The sequence below is a fragment of the Dermacentor andersoni genome, chromosome 10 (assembly GCF_023375885.2).
Source record: "Dermacentor andersoni chromosome 10, qqDerAnde1_hic_scaffold, whole genome shotgun sequence".
Classification (NCBI taxonomy): domain Eukaryota; kingdom Metazoa; phylum Arthropoda; class Arachnida; order Ixodida; family Ixodidae; genus Dermacentor; species Dermacentor andersoni.
Window position 1 is genome coordinate 96,831,714 of NC_092823.1, and position 21,366 is coordinate 96,853,079.

At 43.7% G+C, this 21,366-nt stretch overlaps 1 protein-coding gene across 1 annotated transcript; it reads left to right on the plus strand.

Annotated features, from left to right (window-relative positions):
• The first annotated feature begins 1,634 nt into the window (after nt 1–1,634).
• Nucleotides 1,635–21,366, plus strand: LOC126544419 (15-hydroxyprostaglandin dehydrogenase [NAD(+)]-like). Its single transcript, XM_050191735.3, has 7 exons — nt 1,635–1,837; nt 5,954–6,077; nt 8,108–8,214; nt 14,852–14,948; nt 17,796–17,872; nt 19,329–19,483; nt 20,922–21,366. The coding sequence occupies exons 1-7, from the start codon at nt 1,739–1,741 to the stop codon at nt 21,037–21,039; spliced, it is 777 nt and encodes a 258-aa protein (XP_050047692.1). The 5' UTR covers nt 1,635–1,738; the 3' UTR covers nt 21,040–21,366.

The window sequence follows — 21,366 nt, forward strand, 5'->3', positions numbered from 1 at the left end:
TGCTATGAAACATGACATATATGTAGGTGTGTCCCGTGGCCACGCTGCACAATGTCTGCTATTTGCAACAGAACATATATATTACGGCGTGACATTTAAGAAATCAGGTATTTCGCGATCACATGCAAGTCTTTGCCTCGCACTAACAACGCCAATCATCCGTCACTAACCTTCGTAATTTCACCCCTCCTTAAGCTGCTAAGCACGAAGTCGAGGGATCGAAACCCGGCCGCGGCGGCCGCCTTTAGGTAGGGGCGAAATGTGAAAACGCCCGTGTAATTATATTTAGGTGCAAGTTAAAGAACCCCAAGTGGTCCAAAGTTCCCGAGTCCCCCACTACGGCGTGCCTCATATTCAGAAAGGCGTTTTGGCACTAATACCCCATAATTTTTTCCTTCGCGAATATTTTAAGTGGTTGCCTTTTTCTTTAACAACAGGCGCTTGTTATAATCGCAATGCGCACAGAACGGGGTAGTAGAAGCATTGGAGAGCTCTCGATCACTCACTTACATTACATTATCTCCCGCGCACACTGCCGTCAGATTTTCTCACTGTGAACAGACGTAATGCTCTTCTAACATCCGCTCAACGTACAAAAGATTGTCGTATTCCAAAAAATACAGATAACGAGAAGATCGCTACACCGTCAACAACTGCCAAACCACTTCTCGAAGCGATCAAGAAAGCAAATATTTGCGAGCTGTGCGTTTGCGTCACGCTTACAGTAATGCACCCGGATGGACATTATCGGTCGATAACCTGGTCCTCCGTGAGGAGCAATCTCTTCGTCAAGTGTGGAAGGGTGCCAGAGTTACAAACATTTTCAAGGGGAACGCCACAGTAGCGCAAGGGCGTGTGTAATTACACTGCCTTACAAATCTACACAGCGAATACCAGCGAAGCTTCTCAGCCTGTGGTAGTTGTCTTCAACAGGAAGGCCACCTCCTTGAGCGACGAGGTTACTGCGAATAATGTAGCTGCCTCTCGGACTTTCGGTTGAAGAAGAAGAATTACACGCGAGAGAAGCGGTCGCGACAGCCTGGAAAAGAAAACGAAAGGACTGTTATTTTCTTCCATGACCTCAAAGCTTATGCCAGTCTTGAGGTAAACATGATTATTTCTTGTTGCTGCGTCCTGCCTACAGTTTCGTTAAGGCGAAGGCATCACATTGGGTATGTCGCGCGCTTTTTAGCATGGTGTCCGAGAAGTAGAACAAGGGGGCGAGGAATGAAGCCAGCAACACAGAATTGAAGAAGTCCAGAATGTGAATTCAGCTCGGAGCTCTAAGCTGCAGCGAAGAGAACAAGTTGTGAGTCACATAAAATTAAAAAAGTCCGCTCCAAAAATTAAGAAAGTTCGCAATGCGGTGTCCCTACATCGCTTCAGGGCTAATCGCATTAACGTCGCTTTAATCGTACGATGACTTCTGCCGGAATTTTTTTTTTTCCTTGCCGGGGTGGCAGACAAGCGCGCAAAGAAAGCCGATAGGAGCTGCCAGTGACGCATTACACACTCCACAAACTCAACTGCCTTCAAGCACCAAGGTCTGCGTACGTTTTATCAGCCAAGGACGATATCTCTTCCCTCGCTCGCATCCAGCCACAGCCTCCCTTGAACCCTCACGACCGGCTCGGAGATACCAGAGAGGGTTTCTAAAACTGGGACACCGCGAACACGCTTTGAGCCGACAACGTGGATTGACCGGTATTGCGTTAGCAGGCTTTCGGAGGGATTGACCATGAGTGACTCTCTCCACGGAAAAGTGGCCCTGGTTACGGGTGGAGCTATGGGTCTCGGAAAAGCAATCACGGAACATCTTCTCCAGCAAGGCTGTCGGGTAAGCTTGGACCAGGTATTCTTTAAGCAGCCGGACTGTTCTAGTGCGTTGGACTCCAAACCTCAACGCATTGTCCCGGGCATTGTAGTTACAAGAGTTTTGTGGCAATGAGCGAATAACAAGTGAAATTGATTACATATAATTTGCCTTATATGCGCAAGCTTTACGTACCCACTGAGATGTATTGTTAAGATCATCAGCATGAGCTGACACGGTTTCTATGTCCTCGCTCTGCATAGGTGTCAACGAAAATGCCAAGTCCTCCCCTGAAATAACTTCCGTACACTTTGTGATGCCAAACCTGATCAGATAAGTAATGAACGAATGAAGTGATTTTAAATCTGTGTCGCTGCACAGTCTGCTTGAACAGTTTGGGTCACAATAGCTGATCGATCGGCTGTATAGTTTTGGAACGATCGCTTCATCTTCGCGTGCAGTGAGTGATCATTGAATCTACAAGTTTACTAAAAGCAGTAACGGTGAACTAGTTTTGTGGGGGTTTGTAATTATTTCGAATTCAACCAGCCCTGTGAGATCAGTGACTAATTCTAATGTGAATTGAAATATGCGCGCTAAATTAGTTTACACCAAAGTAGACTATCTCAACTTTGTAATTAGTCACAGAATTATCGTAATTGATTTCTTGTTCAAAAGAGATACGCCTCTTCGAATGAATACAAATTAGTCAGCAAATTTATTTGATGTGCCACAGGCGACGTAAATCGATTTTGTTAGCATTAAAAATGCCCGGTTTCGTAGGGGGTGTTCTACGAGTACTAGCCGATGTTGGTTAAATTTTTCGTATAACTAAGAGACCTGACAAGTTGCTAGGACCTGCGTGACGGGCGCTGTAACTAAGACTGCTAGACATATATCCTGCGACAGGAATGCGGCAGTGTGCATCACATTCGGGTAGTTATTATTCCAGTTCATTATAAGAAGAACGTGTGTTCGGTCTGAAATAGAACCGTAGCCGGCTCGGCGTCCACGCAATGACAAAGTCTAGCTTATCTTATGCGACTCGTGTTCAGTGCCTCTTCGCAGGGGTCTAATCGTGAAAGTCGGAGAGCATAGGCAAAAAATAGCTGCACGTTCCTTGATAAGACGAACGTAGATAGAACTACATTTGCCTCACGTAGAAAGTAAATCGTATATCAGCATGTTTCATTTCTTTTTTTTTTTTTTGGCACGAACATCGAGCGACAATCTTGTTTCTTGCGCAGCAGTTCCGGTTCACTTACTAAGCCTACCGGGGAGGAAATTTAAAATAAATCACAGAAAAAAAGTTAGTACTGTACAGAATTCATGGGTTTCATTGTAGATATAATATTGGAGCATAAATCTGTTTACAAGTTGAGTTACTGAAGTGTCTGGAATAATTAAATATAATTATAAATCACTGAGATAACCAGGGACGTAATTCTAAGTAAATCAGAAGAACAAATATAAAAAGGAAATAGTACAGTACAAAACTCATGATTTCCACTATACATAAGATATCAGAGCGTACGGTTAGTTGCAGGTTGAGTTACTGAAGTGTCTGGAACAATTAGAAATAACTATAAATCACTGAGACGACCAGGGAGGAAATTTAAAATAAATTTGAGAAATAGAAAAAATAGTACTGTACAAAGGTCATGGGTTTCATTATAGATATGATATCACTCCATAAATTTAGCTACAAGTTAAGTTACTGAAGTATCTAGAATAATTAGAATTAATTAGAAATCACTGAGATAAACGTTGACGAAATTCAAAATAAATCCGAACAAAAATAGAAAAGAAATAGTACAGTACAAAACTCATGCATTTCGTTATCTATATGATATAAGAGCATACGTTTAGTTACAAGTTGAGTTACTAAAGTGTCTGGAATAATTAGAATTAATTAGAAATCACTCATTATCGCACAAGAAAGCTCAGAATCGTAAACTTTAGAGACCCGCCACATGAGCACGGCTTTGGCAATATTCCTGGAAACCTGGAAGCAAATCGAGCGTACTTTACATCACGTACTTCACTTGCACGTTGTTTTCGAATCCGGATCGAAGTCCGCATAAACATTAGGGACATATGTTGGTTTGTTACCTAACCCCATCCTACTTGTCGGCATATGCGGAGGCAAGCATCATGCCCCATTTCTGAACTAAAAAGAATGGCAGCTGAAATTCTTTCTGTTGATTTCGGATTAGGCTTCTTTTTCTGGTACAGTGGACACGCTTACTTTACTCACACTACTAAAAATTTCATTTCCACGCCTGCTGAAGCCGACAGTGAAGCACAGCCTACAGAATACTGGCGTACAAGGCGCCGCTAGTATAAACAATTGCGCGACTTCCACACACCTAGCAAGCACAAACATGTAATTCGCGACGCATATTTATTTCTGAACCATACTTAGGCGTCCAACGAAATGTGTGATCTGTGACGCAAACGCTTTTTGAGGCATATTTACGCGCCAGCAGCGAATGTGAACTCACTGTAACATGGCTGTTCTCAAGACGCATTGAAAAGCTAATTACCTTTGGAGAATATAAAGACAGTTCAAGAGTATGTTGACACGTGGTCCCAGTCTCGAATTCTGCATTTTGATGAACGTCTAGGCTATCATTTACATTTATTTATTATAAAATCTATAGTACACATGGTGTTTCTGCGAACACTTTCATAAATACGTAAAGTTTGCCTGTGGCGGATAGCACAATTCTAGTTCATGAGCTGGCCTAGTCGAAGAGACGGAGATTGATTGCACAGAAAGGTAAATGCGCTAAATCAAATTATTAACAACCATTCACTAATTAGGTTCTTAACTTATTATTCGACGGTCCATATTTGCATTTGCAAATTCTAGCCGTGGAGTTCGCAAGGCTAATCCACTTGGAACGAATTCTCAGGAGGAGGACAGTTCCGAGATATTAATTTCCCTACTTTGCAGAGACCTACAGTGGCGTTCCAGTTCTCTTTGTGTCTCAATTCATAAAACCACGTTCGGTTAAGAAATTAACTTGCATTAAATTAAAAGTAACATGACGTTTTGTAAAGAAAATAACATCAAATTAAATCATATTTTGTATTATAGCGAAGCTTTGTTAATCGGATTTATTGGAGTCGGTTGACTGCCAGCAAGAAGTGTAGTGCTGGCACCAAGGCTCACCAAGATGGCCAACTCGCCCCTAATCACGTGATGGCAACGGGTCTTCCAAGCGTGATGATCTTCTTTCTTACAACACACATATTTCTTGGTTATCAGCTTGGGTAATGGGTAGTTTGTCGAACAGGAAGCTATATACACAGGGAAGTGGGCCTCTCGCAGAAATTCACGGAAAAAGATTCGCGCTTACCGCTGCTTTCTTCTTGCTCAAGTTTCGCGAAAACATCGCATTTTTAAGCCAGATCATTCACTGTAACACTTGGTGCAGTTACGCTTGCCTGTTTTAGTGGGTATAAAAGCGCAGATGCTTTCACGTAAGGGGTAGCCAGTTGCTGAGACGAAGCAGACAGCACAGACATTTGTGGCCGCAAGGTGACAGTTGCTGCAAGCAGCCGTTTCAGGAGAGTTTCCACGTGTTCCAGAGCCGTGGCAGGCTCACGGCAGTCCTCTCAGAATGGCTACCATCTACTGCTGCCGGCATGTGGCAAAACGAATCCAAACTGGCACCGCTTTCACAGTAGTTATCGTCCCCTCTACAAATGCCACTTCCTTTTTTTTAACAACCAGGTACGTAACTGTATTTAGTGCTACACTGAACCAACCGCACCGAAAAATTCAATTATGCGAAATCTCAGCAAGACCAAAGCACAGCCGGAACCTCAAAATCGTTTCTTTTTCGCGATTTTTAAAGGAAAACGCCCGCCATTCTACGCGCATTATGCCAACAAGATTTGTATTTATTCAGGCAATGATGAAGGAGAAATGCGAGAAGGATAAGCATGGCGTTATCTGTAGGTCACCACGGCCCCGTGTTACGAATTTGCCAGAGACCACGCAATCTTTAGTTTTGTCTTTGAATGTTACCTCCTTTCTTATGCACCTCGTCTTTTAAATAATTGGTTTGCCTTCATCATGAAGAGGCCGTCTGATTACAGAACGACTGCTTGCACTTCTGCATTTCGCAGGTTGCGTTCATCGATTTAAATGAATCTGCTGGAATCGACACCGAGCGTGGTTTGAGAGCAACATTTGGAGAGGACCGTGTCATATTTATGAAATGTGACATAACTAACGATGAAGCTTTCGAAGGTAAGATCCTCTTAACGCCAAGTAAGTGCTTCGAAAAAGTTTTCGTCTATCCCTGTCCTATTTTTAGTGGGGTCTTTCGCATAATCAAATTAGGTCCGCTTACCATTTTCTACACCATGAGGCAAATCTCGTGTGTTATGTTAGAAGGGCTCAAACAAAATTCCGTCAAAATATACGTTTGCAATTACGTTACCATCATAAGTAATGCGAGTATCATCTCATAGATGTGTTTGGCAATAATAAGCAAGAAACGCTTGCATTTACATAAGAACAGATAATTGGTCTGGCACACTGAAATTGTTTTGGCCCAAATGTCACATTTTGCATGCTGTTTCTAGAATAGGAAATATTATTTCCACCTTACTACATTTATTAATGGTCATGCCAACTACAACTAGCAAAATATAAATGAAAGAGCAATCTCTTCTCGGATATCTGTAATGCCAACATTTCCAATAAGCTCCCACTGTCACTCTTGCTTATTATTACGGAAAGGGGTGCTTTATTTCATTTTATATTTTATTTATTATTTCGTTACCACTTTACCCTCTTCATGAATATCATTGCATTCTATAAACCAGAAGTAGGGACACAGAGGGACTCGATCTTTCGTAATTACAACCACAGAAATCCAACTGGTGACCAGAGCCAAAGAAAGCATCGGGGTAATTAGCTGTGGTTGAAATTAAAATGTATAAAATAATGAAGAAAGGGGAAAGCTAAAGCGGAACAAAAGATTACTTGTCGCCGGTATGAGACGAATCCACAACCTACACATTACGCCTGGTAGCTTTATACGATCGTGATTGTATTATATGTTGCACAAAGCATCGAGTTTCCTTTTTTTTATCTGGGGTAATCGCGATACAATGTCCACAGAACCTTCAGCACGTGCTTCCCAAGCAGGCAGTACGAAGAGAACGCGTCCAAAGTACAGTATAATTACTAAACACTATATCGTGTAAAATGAAGCGATATTGAAAAGTAACTGTACACCCAACATTTTTGGTTGGTCTAAATGGTAGCCGGCCGAACAAGCAGTATGTGAAAATATCCGCAATTAATCAGTGATAATAAGAAGACAAACCCAAAGACTCTACTTTTCATAACCACAGGAACACGACAGAAAGTTGAGCCAGGAAAAGAAAAGGGGAAACAATTTTTCTATGTGCAAGAGCAATATAAAGAAAAAAGTACAGCATGTTGCCCGTGTTGATGGGCTCGGCGACTACCCCCTCCCCCAACTGCAAGGTTGCCTCCTCTTTCAGTTTCACCTTTCCCGGTGGCTTACGGGCTATGGTATTGCGCTGCTAAGCACGAGGTCGCGGGATCAAATCCCGGCCGCGGCGGCCGTATTTTGATGGAAGTCGAAATGCGAAAACACGCGTTTCTCGTGCATTGGGGGCACGATAAGGATACCCTGGTGGTCAAAATTCACCCAGAGTCCTCCACTATGGCGACCCTCACATTAACGTCATTGCTTTCGCACGCAAAACCCCGACCTCCAATTCAATTCCTTCAGTTGTGTTAGCGTTTTTGCTTATTGGGAAGATGAAGTTTATTCTAAACATGACTGACTTCCTTCATACTTGTAAAACTGTGAACTTGTCTTTGCGCATTCTCTGTTTCTATAAATATCGGCTTTTTATCTAAAAATAATGCAACGTTTAAGGAAATAATTCTTATGACAGGTGAAACTAGGACAGTTTTCTTTGCAGTCGGACACAATTTTTATTTTCATGTACATGTGCGGAAAATACTGCGGGCAGCTTCACGGGCACTAACTCGCCCTCACTGCTGCAATCATTTTTCGTTTCTTCTTATACGATTTATGCTTCGCAAGTCTTAGAGTCTATTTCCTATTATTACTATCTTTATTTGATTTCCTTCTAGGCAAACTGCAATTTAACCTTGAACCGAATATGATTACCTTGAAGTTCAGTGCTTCCAGTACTTGCACCTCATTTGACCATGCCTACACAGTGACAAGGTTGTAACCTGACATAAGTGTGTTTCTCTTTATTGGGAAGATTGTTTTGTCCGAGCGAAGAAGAAGTTTGGACGACTGGACATTGTGGTGAACAATGCCGGTTTCGCCGGTGAGGAAAGTTGGAGAAAGATATTTGAGATCAACACGGTAAGTACGTTGCACATCAAAGTGCACATTCAGTGTAAATACGTGCAGCTGAGTGCATCGTCCCGAACGTAACTTTTTGCGGATCTGGCAGTGGGGTTAAACCACTCCCGTGTAACCCAACTGCGGAAGAATCTCGAGGCGTATTCTAGTATTTCTTCTCTAAGTCAACTACGTGTTGCATGGGCAAGGATAGTTTGTGCGCGGCCTTGAATTTACTTTTTAGGCATGCTTTACAAGCTCTTTAAAGTGGAAAATTGGGCTAGTTGGTGAGATGATCACTCACCAACTAGCCCAACTTTCCACTTTACTGAACTTCATTTCCATTACAACGGGCCCTTTTATATGTTCGAATGCAGCGAGTGTCGTCTTTTTCTGTTTGTCTTCACTGTGTCCATGTCAGTGCGCTGCTTCACCAGCAAGGTATGATGTTTACAAGCTCTTGTATAAGCCGTGTGCATTCGGAACAACTCAAGAACAAACTGAAGGCTCGTTTGACGTATTTTTTCTGTGATCCTGTTACGTGCCTTGACTTTACTTGGCCAGGCAGCTACGGTGTCCCGTTGGTCGTTCGATTAGTCGGACGCAGAAAGCCGACTAATATACCATGCAATTCATCCGCAAAATAGTTCCAATCAGCCCGCTTGCCTTCGTCATAACAAAAACGCAAATCGTAACAAAAAGGGTTTGTATGTTGCCTTCTCATCGAAATCCCTAAATCACACAGAATTTTAATCATAATAACGTATATTATACAACGGCTTCCCTGATTTTCTCGCATAACCTGTATTAGGCGTGATAAATGCTTGGGATGGTGTGTATGTGCCGCCTGATGCTTCGGCTCCTATAGCTCGTAATTTCGATTAAAAAATGGTGCCACTGAACAATCGTCGCTTCTACTTAATAAAATAAATGAATCGCAAACGAAGCCTGCACATACAATGTTTGCACATGTGTATTTCTAAAACATAGAGACCTCTAAATAAGGTAGAGCATGATGGTCGTCAGCATCTTTACACTGCTCGACTTTCGTACATTTGGTTCACCACATTTCGTGCAGCGTAGGTACGTGCCTAATTTTACCCAATCTTGAGGAATGTGTATGTGTCCCTGTGGCCAAGGGAGTATGAAATAGATAAAGTTGTTTACATATATGTCACTCTTGTCGCTTCGTATAGAACTTTCCTCACCAATCTTCTCTGGACAAGCGTCGTACATCACCTTTGTCCTGAGAGTTCACTGCATCCCTTTATCACAGTCTGCATCCGCCTTGTCGGGTGTTTGCACTTCGCCAAATCATTTTAGCAATGAGGGCAGTGTCCTATTTTTTTTTTTGTTACGGGCACACGGTTGTCCTCGGCACGTACTTTTCAAGTGGTGACTTCCTTTAGTAGCGACACTCTCTTTCGCAGTAGGGCCAGCAATTTACATTAGAAACAGCAATTTGTCTTTTTACCGCAACAACGCTCGATCTTTATCGACGAGGGACAGTCTTGTATCCTGTACGAGATACGAGCTTGGAGACAAATTCAATCCTACCATGAAGTTTCGTCGTATCGCTAGTTATGTTTCAACGGGGCTCGCCTACAGCACGTAGAGAGAAAGTGTGATTTTTGAAGCCCTTCACTTTCAGTAAAATTTGAAACTCTTTACATTCAAAGTATTTCAAATTAAAAATTCAAGCCATTCCACTTTGTGAAGGTGTATGACCAGTGGAGCTGTATATGTAGTGATAAATATGTTAATAATAACTATTTTGATTGAAAATAAAGGACTCGGACAAGAATGAATTTCGTTTTTCCACCGTGTTTCGTTCTTTATTAGATTGCATACTCAATGCTTTTTTTATCTTTAACCTCCTATTGTTTGCTTTCTTTTAATTTATTATATAATCAGCAAGGTGACAATCGCTTTAGGATCGCTATGAAATACGATGAGTGGCTCTGTGGCGACACTGGAAAGGTTCTTGGCCAATGTGAAGGCTGTACACGACCGATGACGCGTCGTGGGCACACCGGTGCTTGTGTAGCATTGACTGCCGAACCTTTCCAAGAGAAACGCCACGAAACACTTTCTGGCTGACCGAGACGCGCCTACGTTGAAAATCACCCACAATTGCGATTCGAGTAGGATCCCTGGGGGTAATCTAACCAAAGTTAGACACGCTTGGCCTTTGCGGCGCGATCTTCGCCCGTATTTCGTGTCGCCCACCGTCGCCGCACACACTCCCGATTCTGTTCATGAAGGTGTCCTTCGTAGGTGCCCTGTCTTTCCGCAGGCCTCACCGCACGCGGCCTACCCAGTATGGGTGGAAAGGAACGGAGATAAGGTTACGGGATTTGCTTACAGACCCCTTGACGTCAAACCGCAACACAATACTAAGCAGTGTCCGGTTCGGTTTTACTTTTTTATTACGATATTTATCTTAGTTTTAACACTTCCAGCGATTAAACGCAGCTGGAGCATGCCCGGCCATATGCTTCTGCTTTGTGCTTTAGCGCTTTTAGCTCTGGGGTGGCCGCCATCTTTTTTGCCTACGTGCACAAACCACCAGAACCTAGCGTATAACAACTCCGGTGTAATAAGCGTACCCTGTGAAGCTGTTTGATACAAACGTAGTTGGTTCGTGACCTTCCCAGGTTTGTAATGAAGCAGATTCATCGGGAATTTTGTTCAGATTTGTAAGTCCAATACTGGTCTGCGCACCTCTCGAAATCCCGCGACAGTCGTAAGCAAATTGTTGCCACCTTTGAGTGTACCTCCTGGTTCACTCCTAGAATTCTTACTGCAGTACTTGCTCCTAATAATGATCATTCTATACCAGAAACTCGTAGGTGCATTTATAAACCGATTTCCTGTAGTGGTAATATGTGAACCGAACGTGTCGAAAGCGCTAAGACTCTCTGGATACGAAGCCTTTATGGCGTCAACGTGCGGGCAATCCAGCAAAGTAATTGTTTACATCCGTACAGAACTGACTTACATCCCCCACTCAGTGCAGCCTCATGATGGAAACCAATACGTGTGTCTCCGCATTACAAAGAATAAAGTGGCCTTCACCCTTATCGGCGCCTACATATCCCGATATAGTCGGTTCGACGGCGACCGATTGCAAGACATCCTGACGGCGACTACTGGACCATGGATTATCACAGGAGATTTTAATGCTCATCACTTGGCTTGGAGAAGCTCCAGAATAGATTCCAGGGGCCGGAAACTTGTGGAATTTGCTTCCGACCATGAACTTAACATTATGAACGATGGCAGTCCGACGTACTTGCGTGGTGCGAACTATAGCAGTTGCTTAGACTTGACCTTGGTGTCACGGCAACTTAGTCAAAATGTTCGATGGTTCTCTGACATCGAGACTCATGGTAGTGACCATATTCCCACCTACTTAAGTATCACTGGATTTGGAAGCTTCTCCTCTTGTACTTCCCAACAAGCATATATAAGGTGGTCAACGTATAAGACAAAGGTGGAAGAGGCATGCAAAGAAGGATTTACCGGCACCATTGAAAACCTTATTACAAGTGTACTGGAATAATCTAAGTACACATTTACATCTGCGAAAAAACGTACGGATTTTGACATGGAACTTGAGCGACTTCGAACGATTCGCAGAAGAGCCGAGAGGCGATACAGGCGCACGAAGTCAATTCATGACCTTAAAGTCGCTCGACGTATACAGAAGAAAATCCAACGTCGTATGGACAGGTTGGAGGAACAACGGTGGAAGACGTTCTGCGAATCACTTGACCCCCGCAAGCCTCTGTCTATCATATGGAGGGCGGTGCGCGGCCTTGGCTCGTCTCCACAGCAACGACACCCATTCTCAGCCCTAGCCCTCCATCAAGGCCGCTCACAGGTCGACATAGCCGAAGATTTCTGTGTGAAGATTGCGGGCAGTGTGGTCACCATCAATAGTGAAATTCTGGGTGAGGTTCCTGCGACACGCTTCCCAGAATTGAATGTGTGCTTCTCACTTGAGGAATTGGACGCTGCTCTGGCCTCATGCAGGCGCTCATCGTCGCCAGGACCAGATGGCATCACCTACGCTGCTTTATGCCACCTAGGTGAAGATGGCCGAAGCAGACTGCTGGAATGTTATAACCAGTCATGGAATGATGGCGTCGTTCCTGAGCGGTGGAAGTCCAGCCGCTTGATACCACTCCTGAAGCCTGGAAAGTCGCCACTTGACCTAGCGTCCTATCGACCCATTGCGCTGTCCAGCTGTGTTGGGAAGGTCATGGAAAGAATGATTCTCACCCGCCTAGAATGGTATCTTGAGCGCCACAACGTATACCCCGATGCCATGGCTGGTTTTAGAAGAGGCCGTTCCTCTATTGACAACGTCATCGACCTAGTCTCGTCTGTACAACAGGAACACCACAAGCGTATATCGGTTGCACTATTCCTCGACGTCAAAAGCGCCTATGATAATGTAACGCATGAAGCCATCCTTGATGCCCTGGAAAATAATGGAATAGGTGGACGCATGTTTCGGTGGATTCGGAGCTATCTATTCAAAAGATCCTTCTTTGTGCACAGTGCAGATGGCCGAACTGCTGACCATTACACTTACCGTGGCGTCCCTCAGGGTGGGGTTCTTAGCCCCACTTTGTTCAACCTTGCAATCCTTGGCCTTGCCGACGTTCTACCACATACAGTAAACCTTTCCATATATGCTGACGACATATGCATATGGGCCTCGGCAGTTACACGTCTCCAGGTGCGTGCACGGCTCCAAAAAGCAGTGACCCTAACATCATCGTACCTGCGTGCGCAAGGCCTCAGCATTTCGACCGAGAAGTGCGCCTTAGTCGCCTTTACCCGCAAGCCTATGACCTGGTACCCCCATTTCCATTGACCACCAACCAATTTCCTACGCAAAAACTCACCGATTCCTAGGCGTTATTATAGACAGAGACCTTTCATGGAGCCCCCACATCACATATTTGAAGAAGAGGCTTACTTCTATCTCCCATATACTAAGGTTTCTCGCCGGTAAAACGTGGGGCACATCCGTGGCATCTATGCTTCAACTATACAGAACGCTCTTCCTAGGATACTTGCGATACAGCACACCAGTGCTGTCCAATGCTAACAAAACTAACATCCATGTCCTACAGAGCATTCAAGGCCAAGCCCTTCGAACATGTCTGGGGCTACCTCGAAATGCTTCAACCGTGGCAACAATTGCCACCGCGAGAGACCACCCAATAAGGACCTATATAGATATCGACGCGCTCCGGGTGCATGTTCGCCATATATCCAGAGTCCCTGACCACCATCTCGCTCGATTGCCTGAGAAAAGACCCAGGGCAGCGTTCTCCAGATGAATTGCGGCTAACCGGCACTCTTTGTCTTTGAGGCACTCACCCGCAACAAGAACGCCATCCCCTATGTGGTGCTTGAAGAAGCCTCCTGTGTATTTTGCTGTTCCAGGAATAGTGAAGAAAGCTAGGCTGACCACCGCGGCTCTCAAGCAGATCACATTGGAACTTCTGCATTGTTCATACTCTAACCGAATTCATGTTTACACGGATGGTTCCGTCTCGGAAAATTCTACGGGCGCCGTTGTTCTACCATCGCAATCGGTCGTCATCAAGTTTAAGACACCACACGTAACGACATCTACAGGCTCTGAACTGGCCGCTCTTCGCGCTGCTGTCGAATACATTGAAAAAGAACCGCCCAACAAATGGGCAATATTTTGTGACTCGAAAGCAGCCCTCCAGAGCTTGAGAAGTTTACGACGTGGCAATTATGAACAGCTGGTGTCACAAATCCACGAAACCTGCCATTGCGCTTCTGAAAGAGGACATAATATCATATTTCAGTGGCTGCCGGGACATTGTGGCATCGTTGGTAATCACCTCGCCGATGACGCTGCCCGAAGTGCCCAGGCTGGCTCACTGACACTCCTTATACCTTTATCCAGAGTCGACGCTGCAAGAGAGCTTCGCAGTCTCGCTCGTACAATCATGTTAGGTTGCTGGCATACACCTCAGAACTCTAAGTGTCGTTTACACAGCCTCGACCCATCACTGAAACTTACATTACCAGCGAACCTTCCCCGACGTGACGCAACACTGCTGTGTCGGCTGTGGGTAGGAGTAGCATTCACCAACTCCTACAGCTATCGTATTGGAATGGCGGATTCACCAATGTGCACTACGTGCAAGTGTGAAGAGACCATCAGTCGCCTTCTGTGCCACTGTTCTCGCTTCGATAATCAACGCGAGACTCTCCAGTGTGCCTTAAATAGACTGGATGACAGGCCATTTACGGAAGCGAAGATCTTGGGGGCCTGGCCTCATAGTTCATTGGCCCATAAAGCAGTTCGAGCGCTTTTTCGCTACCTGAGGGCAACAGACTTGAGTGCCAGACTGTAGACATCCTACACCTAAGTTCTCTCTCTCCCTCTTTCACTCCCCATTCCCCTCCCCACGTGTAGGGTAGCAAACTGGACTCAGTCTAGTTAACCTCCCTGCCTTTCTGTCTTCCCTTCTCTCTCTCTCTCTCCTTTTCTTTCAATCATGGACGCTGCACGAGAGAGCAGACCCTGTTTCCAATCATGTAATTCTTTCTAATAATGCACATTCTCGACTTGTTCCTTGACATATTCACTGTTTAGATGGCGGTATACTTCGGGACACTCCTGGCACTAAAATACATGGGAAAAGACCGAGGCGGAGAAGGAGGCTACGTAATCAACATTGCGTCCATTGCTGGTACGTATACCACTTTTGCGACGTACGATTCTAACACACGTACTAATATTCATTGCAAGAAACAGACCAAGCAAGTCTGACCAAGTAATATATTATAGGGTGATAGTTGTCTATTTCTGCAACATTTTTAATACCGCGTTGTTCCCAGCTAACTTTTCCTTCTGGCGAGCTGACCACCAATTGTCAGCATATAGAGTAATAGTGTCAATGGTACACACGTTGAAACCTCTGCTCAATTTCGTTACGTCGACTTAGTCGTCGACTGAATACGTTAACAGCCATTTGAAATGTGTTCAAAATTCCCTATTTAAAAAATGTTTCTCTTCCATACTACCCCCTTGGTCACACAATTTACTACCTTAGTATAACTTCGCTTGGTAACGCTAAAATTCTTAACATTACTGACTAAACAGTGCACTCACTTTCACCATTGAATTTCAAAAATTCGAAACCCAGTTGGCATCATTAGGGACAAAGTTTCTAGTTCACAATGGTTATACTGAACCAGCTCTGGTGTATTCTACAGTGAGTCGTACATATACGCATATGCGTGGTATATAAAAGCTGGAAACATTACTTCCAGCAGTGCTAACTGCGGTTGGAGTTGGTAACTGAAACACATTACTAAGAGCGAGAACCTTGTTTAGTCATTAATCTTAAAAACTTTCATGCTAACAACTACAGTTATACCAAAGTAGTAAATAATGTGACAACTGTGTACTTAGGAAAACAACCTTCCTTTTGAAAAGCGTTGGATGAATTGGTTTTCACAGCTGGAAACACCGCAGGTCATAAAGAAAGTCAAAGTCTTCCTCGGGCAACAACGAAGAATGCTCTTTACATCCGGTCGTTCTGCTCCAGGCTCTAGAGGTCAGGGCTATAGGAGGCACTAGACGTGAAGTCTCTACGATACGCCAGCTTCCGTGGCTTTACATTAGCCGTGGTAATAACTTGAGGCGCTTATCTCCCCTCGGGAAAGTGATAACCAAGGAGAGTGTTTACCTAACCTCTCAAGCTCAGCTAGCAATTGGACCACTATCCGACGTAGAAAGCACAACTTGTCCCTCAGTGCGTATCTGTTTTTGACAAGACCGCTAGGGCGGCCTGCCCATAGAAATAAAGTGACACTCGACAAAGCACGAACTTAGTATGGAAATTCTATGCACGACAAGAAATAATGAACGCGCAAAGGCGAACTGCGCGCGCACGCAATCACACTGAGTGCCATCGAAGCTTCTTTTTTTTTTCACGTGTATACAATGCAGTAGAGAAAGAAAGATGGCTGAAGCAACAACAACTAAGCCACAACTTAGCCCCGCTAATACCGCAAGTGTAGGATAGCATACGATTGTGGCGATTGTGGCGCCTCGACGGTAGCGCACTACTGCGTCATAGACCAATTTCCGCACTGCCATTTATCATGGTCACGTCTCTTTACTTTATCTCTTACTAACTTAGGATATCATGTACATTGCGATGCGCTCGCGTACCCCCCGAACACGTGGTCTTTTCTGTCAGATACATTCAAAGTGGGGGAAGTTCGCCTGTATTGTTATAAATACAGGCGCGACAAATGGTGAGATTAAACATATTTATTCTAGCGCAGCATCCAAGAGCTCTGAACATCAGACCAGAGCGTTTTGTTCTTCACGTGTCTCTTTCGTTCCACAGTATTACGTACCAGCTTCTGGCACTCTCCTCTCCTGACAGCTAGCGCTTTGAGGCGCTGTATAAGGCTACACTGCAATCGGTATCGGCCCACATTTTCTGTCGGCATCGCTTTAAGGATACGGCCACATATTCTACTAGATATAGATGCTTCCTGAGTAGGTGGAGTCCGCATATCATGGTATTCGTTTTCGTTTGAATACTGGAAATCTAGAAATTGGGTGAAGTCTGCCTATAATGATATGACGTTCAATGTTCGAACTCGTCTTAACTATCAATCAATTAGACCTGGTGAATATCATTTTGTTATAGAAAAGCTAACTTCAATTACCATCATACGCCACTATATCTATAGACAATATGGTCACTAAACAGCGTTATTTGTTTTCCCTACAAAAAGAGATTTTCTTTTACCTGTAAGGCCGAAGATACGTTACAGAGGGTAGGGTATAACAGCTACAACAAGCATAATTATGAACATATAGAACGACAGGAAATGGAAAATAAGAGCACCATTTTTTTAGTCATTTTAGATACCTAGTAGGCTTGCTGTTCAAGTCAATAAATGCTAAATCATTTTCTCGCATTATTTCGGAATAAAGTAACCACTGGACGAAAGTGAGATATTTTCTGCTTGGTGACTGGTTTAGTTACCTCATTTATTTATTTTTTACACTGGAAGAAATAAAAGACACCATCGGAACTAAACTAACCTATATTTCGTCCTCCCGTATACGTTTTAATAAAACAGGGATTAAGATTTTTATATAATTACTGTTCATTAAATGCCACTTGCTGCTTCTATTCTGCATAAGTAGCAGTAGCCTGCGATTATTTAAACATGTCTATGTTCGAATTCGCGAAATAAAGGATGATTAGTCAGTGAAATAATCACATTTCATGAAATGCATGCATTTACAAAGTGAAAGCCACCAGGCTGAACCTGTCATTTTGCTTCTGATCATGACTTGGCAGGTTTCGTTCCCAGCAAGGGTGGCCGCATTGCGGTGGTGGCTCTTAGCAATATCACACCTCGGCAAACTTAAACTCCTATGCATAACTAACAATCTAATGCCATCAAAATTAAACCATAAATCTACATCACGACGAGCGTAATAGCCGCAGTGCCTATTTTGGACACGGAACGCCATCGCTAATCGTATTATCAATGCTTTTCAGGCTTGATCGTCTGCCCTCCCATTCCGGCATATAATGCATCCAAATATGGAGTCATAGGACTCACAAGAGCATTCGGGGTAAGTAAAAAGAAAGGCAAATATTTCTGCATTGTCGCTTCACATATGGTTATGCCTGCTCTCTGCACATATAGATTCGTTTTACAAGTAGTCCCGTTTACGACAGAGGCCATCTCCAGCATCGCTGAACGGTGAAAAAGAAAGGACTTTCAAGCTGCAACACCTCAGTGTGCTTGATAGAAAGCACATAGCTAGTAGAAATTGTGCAGTCGCGTGCAATATTAGCTGCAGTGCCATGCTGTGTGTTTCTTTCCTGATTTGTTTTCGTTATTGGGCCTTCCTTCCTTCCATGTGAGTTACCTTGCATAAATCAAGTACAACAATCATAGAGTAATTACTCGGCTCACGTTCCCTTGTGTAGCACATTTTCCTTGAGGAGGTAAGAAATGTGCAATAACGGAACAAAAAATATTTTCCAGGATGTCAGCAGTCAAGTTAAGCAAGAGTCGTTTAGCGTATTGGTGGAAAAAATGAACGCACGAGATTTATACGACCAGATTTGCTACGGCTAGCGTAGGTAAGCAAAGAATTGTTGAGGAAGAGAACAAAGATTAAGGAGATGTATACAAAAATGCTAGAATGAAAAGCATGTATAGCATACGCGAATACTTATTCAGGCTAGGTGACTGTTTTTCACGGCTCATTTTGAAATAGGATGCCAATAAGTCATCACCATTATCATGTCTTTTGGAACTCACACGAAGCTTGGCAGCAAAACTTGTTAACTGCGCTAACTATCCTGCTATTATTCATTGTCCCATCGAATCATAGGCTGTATCATTCCTTCCTTGGACTTCAGTCGACTGGAATAATCTACCTACATCATTAGTAAGCATCAGTGACCCCACTCCTTTTAAGAATGCACTAATCAACATAAAATAACTTATGGTGGCAAATGGCATAATTACGTACTTATTCGTGAACATTCACTGCTTGCTAAAGTGTACCCTTTCTGTATTTTCATGTTATGTAAGTGTCTGTTTTGGTTGTTATGAATGCATTACTAGTTTTTTTCATATCGCTTTTGTTCCCTGCACTGTGAATTCCTAGAACAAATCCTGTATTTTTTTTACTCTTGGAATGTATTCTAGCCCCTCCCCTCTGCAATGCACAATTATGTACCTTGAGGGTATCACAAATAAAAATAAAATAAACACTCGACTTAGACTTCAAAAAGTGCACAGCAGCCCTACTCTCTGCAAGGAACTGTTACTGCATCTCAGTAGCACATGGTGACGATTGCTGAGCTAACTACAGCAACAAGTTATTTTAACGACTATCGCAAGCAGCTACAAGGAAGCGGAGCTTCTCAAACTCGTCTCTTGAGTAACCGATGAGCGTTATTGTAGCCCAGTGCCTTCTCTCTTGAGTGCCAGGAATTTCTTGCACTAGGTGTAGCCTCGCAAGTGCCTCACCTCGAAGCCCTTTCTTGAATCAGACATAACTGGTGTTTCAGACCGATCTGTACTACACCCGCACGGGGGTAAAGGTGAGCTGTCTGTGCCCGGAGCCCATCGAGACGGCCATGTGGCGTGGAATAACAACCTTCTGCCAGGAGATTGCCCTGAACACGCCTTACATCACCGGGAACTACAGCAGTGGGGTGCAGAGGTAAGAAAACGTGCTTGAGGAGAAGAGAGGAGAGAGAACAGCGCACCGCATGAAAACTATGAGCATTGCTTCCGGTAGATATTTCTAGAAATTGTTGAACCACACGCAGAGTGCCGCCCGCTCCCTCTTCCTTGGCACTAGGCTAAATGTGAAATAAGTCTTTAATGTTTTGAGAAACGATTGAGCTAATATTTCAGTTAACTGTTGCATAAATTTGTTCATCAGTATGCTAAATGCATCACAGAAAGAATGGCGGAAGTTTCTGCCGATCATGCTCCTCAGAAAAATCTGGGTTATCAGTAGACGTCTGATAATGAGATTATGCTCAGCCCCTCTCTGAGACTGATGCCTTAAGAATGTAGCCGCAATTGCGATTATATATAAACCCTAAATTACGGTGAACTAGCATAAAAGACTTAGTGCATAATTTGTATAGAGAATTATGTTGACTATAATACCACGAAACTACAGGGCCTTCTCTCAGCTTCGGCCTTCTAGTTTCAGTTAAATTTCTTCCTATTGGATGCTTATAGGCCAAATAGAGGCAAAGAGGGAAACCTAGGCAAAGTACTCTACTGTATTAGCATTTCTGGAGTGCCTGTGGTGTTCCTAGAATTATCTTTATTAAGAATTCTTTGCGACTAAATGGGCAGTACATGCTTTCTGAGGCAGAAGATTGCGAAACAAAAGAAAGTGAGTCGCACGTTGGACTTCTCCATACTAGGAAATATGAGGGTTGTGGTGTTCGCTAAACCAATGGACTTTACGTGCGTCCGTTCTTGTGTAAGATGCACTTTTGCTTCCGTATAACGAAAGAAAATTAGATATCAAGCAATGTCATTGCTGTCTGTCTGAACGCTGACTTCTGATAAGAACCGCAAGCAGACTTGACTGAAAAGGAAGTTTTTCTCTCGCTTTTCTTTCGCGTATATTCAACTTGCACATTATCGTCGTAATTGCGCGATCCCGCTTCTGTCACGCTCATATGTGCAATTCTTATGTATTTAAACTATTTAACATTACTTGTTGGCGTGACTGCAGTGACCGGCCCTACTGTGTGTCACCTCTGCTGTTGTACTTTATTCTTTGAGATTGTTCATCTTGCGCTTTCCCTCTGCCCTCCCCTCCTTCCGATCATCCATTTCTATGTTTCTGTCTCGTCCTTTCTGAAGAGTAGGCAGGCGTTGTGCCCCTTACGGTGGCAGTTGCCAGCCTGCTCTTCGCTTTCTCTTTCCTCTCAAATGTACGTATATTTTCTAAACAAATAATAATAGCAATTATACTGCAACGTACGTACTTCCTTCCACTCAACATAAGGTGCCAATTAGTGGGCTCTATTCGTGACGCTGCCTTGTAAGGTACATGTCGCGAATTCTTGTAAATTATTCCTGGCACTCTGCCTTTATGCGTTTTGATTATTTTCTTTCTTTTTTTTCAGGCCTGAGAATGTCGCCAAGGGAGTGATTAAGCTCATCGAAGATGGCGTCAACGGCGCGGCACTGCTTTCTCTTTACGACGAGGGACTGGTGTACCACGAATTCTCGAACGTCCGATGATTCTTCCTATCACTGGTCGCGACTGTGATCGACAACCTGTTAAATGCATCATTCTAACCATCTAGTCAATAGACCCTCGCTGTATTTTCATGACAATACTAATCACTGAGATTAAGGCAGTTGCCTCTGGTACAAACTTGTAAATTTTGTAACACAAAAGGTTGCTCTTGTCGAAAGGCAGTTTTGTGTTACGGATGCCGACATCCACGGTGTCCTGTCGATGTCTGCAGTATGCTTAAACTAGACATATCGAGGAAACAGACCGCTGTTTCACTGAAAATCGGTTGCTAAAAAATTAAGAATATAATACCCTTTCAAATCATGGCA